Source organism: Wasmannia auropunctata, unplaced genomic scaffold (genome assembly GCF_000956235.1).
Source record: "Wasmannia auropunctata unplaced genomic scaffold, wasmannia.A_1.0 LD314174.1, whole genome shotgun sequence".
Classification (NCBI taxonomy): domain Eukaryota; kingdom Metazoa; phylum Arthropoda; class Insecta; order Hymenoptera; family Formicidae; genus Wasmannia; species Wasmannia auropunctata.
In genome coordinates this window covers 1-1020 of record NW_012048716.1, presented here as the reverse complement: position 1 = coordinate 1020, position 1020 = coordinate 1, and the positions used below count along the sequence as shown (strand labels likewise).

At 30.6% G+C, this 1020-nt stretch overlaps 1 protein-coding gene across 1 annotated transcript; it reads left to right on the top strand.

The window, feature by feature from the left end:
• Nucleotides 1-11: 11 nt before the first annotated feature.
• Nucleotides 12-1012, top strand: LOC105460876 (alpha-tocopherol transfer protein-like; the record flags this gene model as incomplete). Its single annotated transcript, XM_011707363.1, has 2 exons — nt 12-371; nt 676-1012. Coding segments are annotated over 2 exons (618 nt in total), but the record flags the coding sequence as incomplete, so codon positions are not given.
• Between the last annotated feature and the right edge of the window lie 8 nt (nt 1013-1020).

The following is a 1020-nucleotide window of genomic DNA, read 5'->3' as shown; positions in this document are numbered from 1 at the left end:
TAAAAAGGACATATTTTCCTCTGGAAGAAACAACAAAAGATGGCTATAAACTGATATATGGAACATATTTAGACACCGATCCTTCTCTCTATGATATTAATGACACTACCAAATATTACCTGATGATGTGCGACATGTATTTTTTAATGGATGGTACTACGAACGGTTATATTATCTTCTTCGATGCTAGCAATTTATCCTTCGGTCATATTACACGAATGAATCCATTCGCATTCAAAAAATATTTATATTATATCCAAGAAGCAGCACCATTACGTATAAAGGAAATCCATGTCATAAACGCACCAACAGTCATCGAATTGGCAATGAACATGATAAAACCTTTTATGAAGAAAGAACTGCTAGATGTAGTAAGTGTCACAAATTAATTAATTAACTTTAATTATAATTATTTAACAATACCCGCGTTTATAAGAAATGCATTTATATATTTGCAACGAACGTGATGTAATGTATAATATTAACTAAATAATTTTAAATTATACCCAAATAACTATTTTTAATTTTTAAAGATACAAGCAAATCCAGATTTATACAAAATATAGTTACTCGTAACATTCAGATTTTTATTTAAAAAAAATTAGACTCAAAGATATTGCTCTACTTATAATTAATATTCAAACATATTTTTCTGAATTTATTCAACTGTTACAGATGCATTTTTATTCATCGTTAGAGAACGTTTCCAAATATATCTCAGTGGATAAGTTGCCGAACGAATCGGGTGGAAAGGCGGGTCCGATACGCGAATTGGCTGAAATGCAAATGAGGAAACTCGAGGAGTATCGTGAATGGTTTCTGCTAGACGAAGCAACCAGACGTGTTGACGAAACAAAGAGAATTGGCAAGAGCAAATCGGTGAATGATTTGTTTGGTGTTGAGGGTAGTTTTAGAAAACTCGATATAGATTAAAAAAGATTTATAACTTTATACGATTTATAATCCCATCTTGTGCAATTTCTTTTAATGTTATTTTGTACTTTGTACTTTGTAACGTTT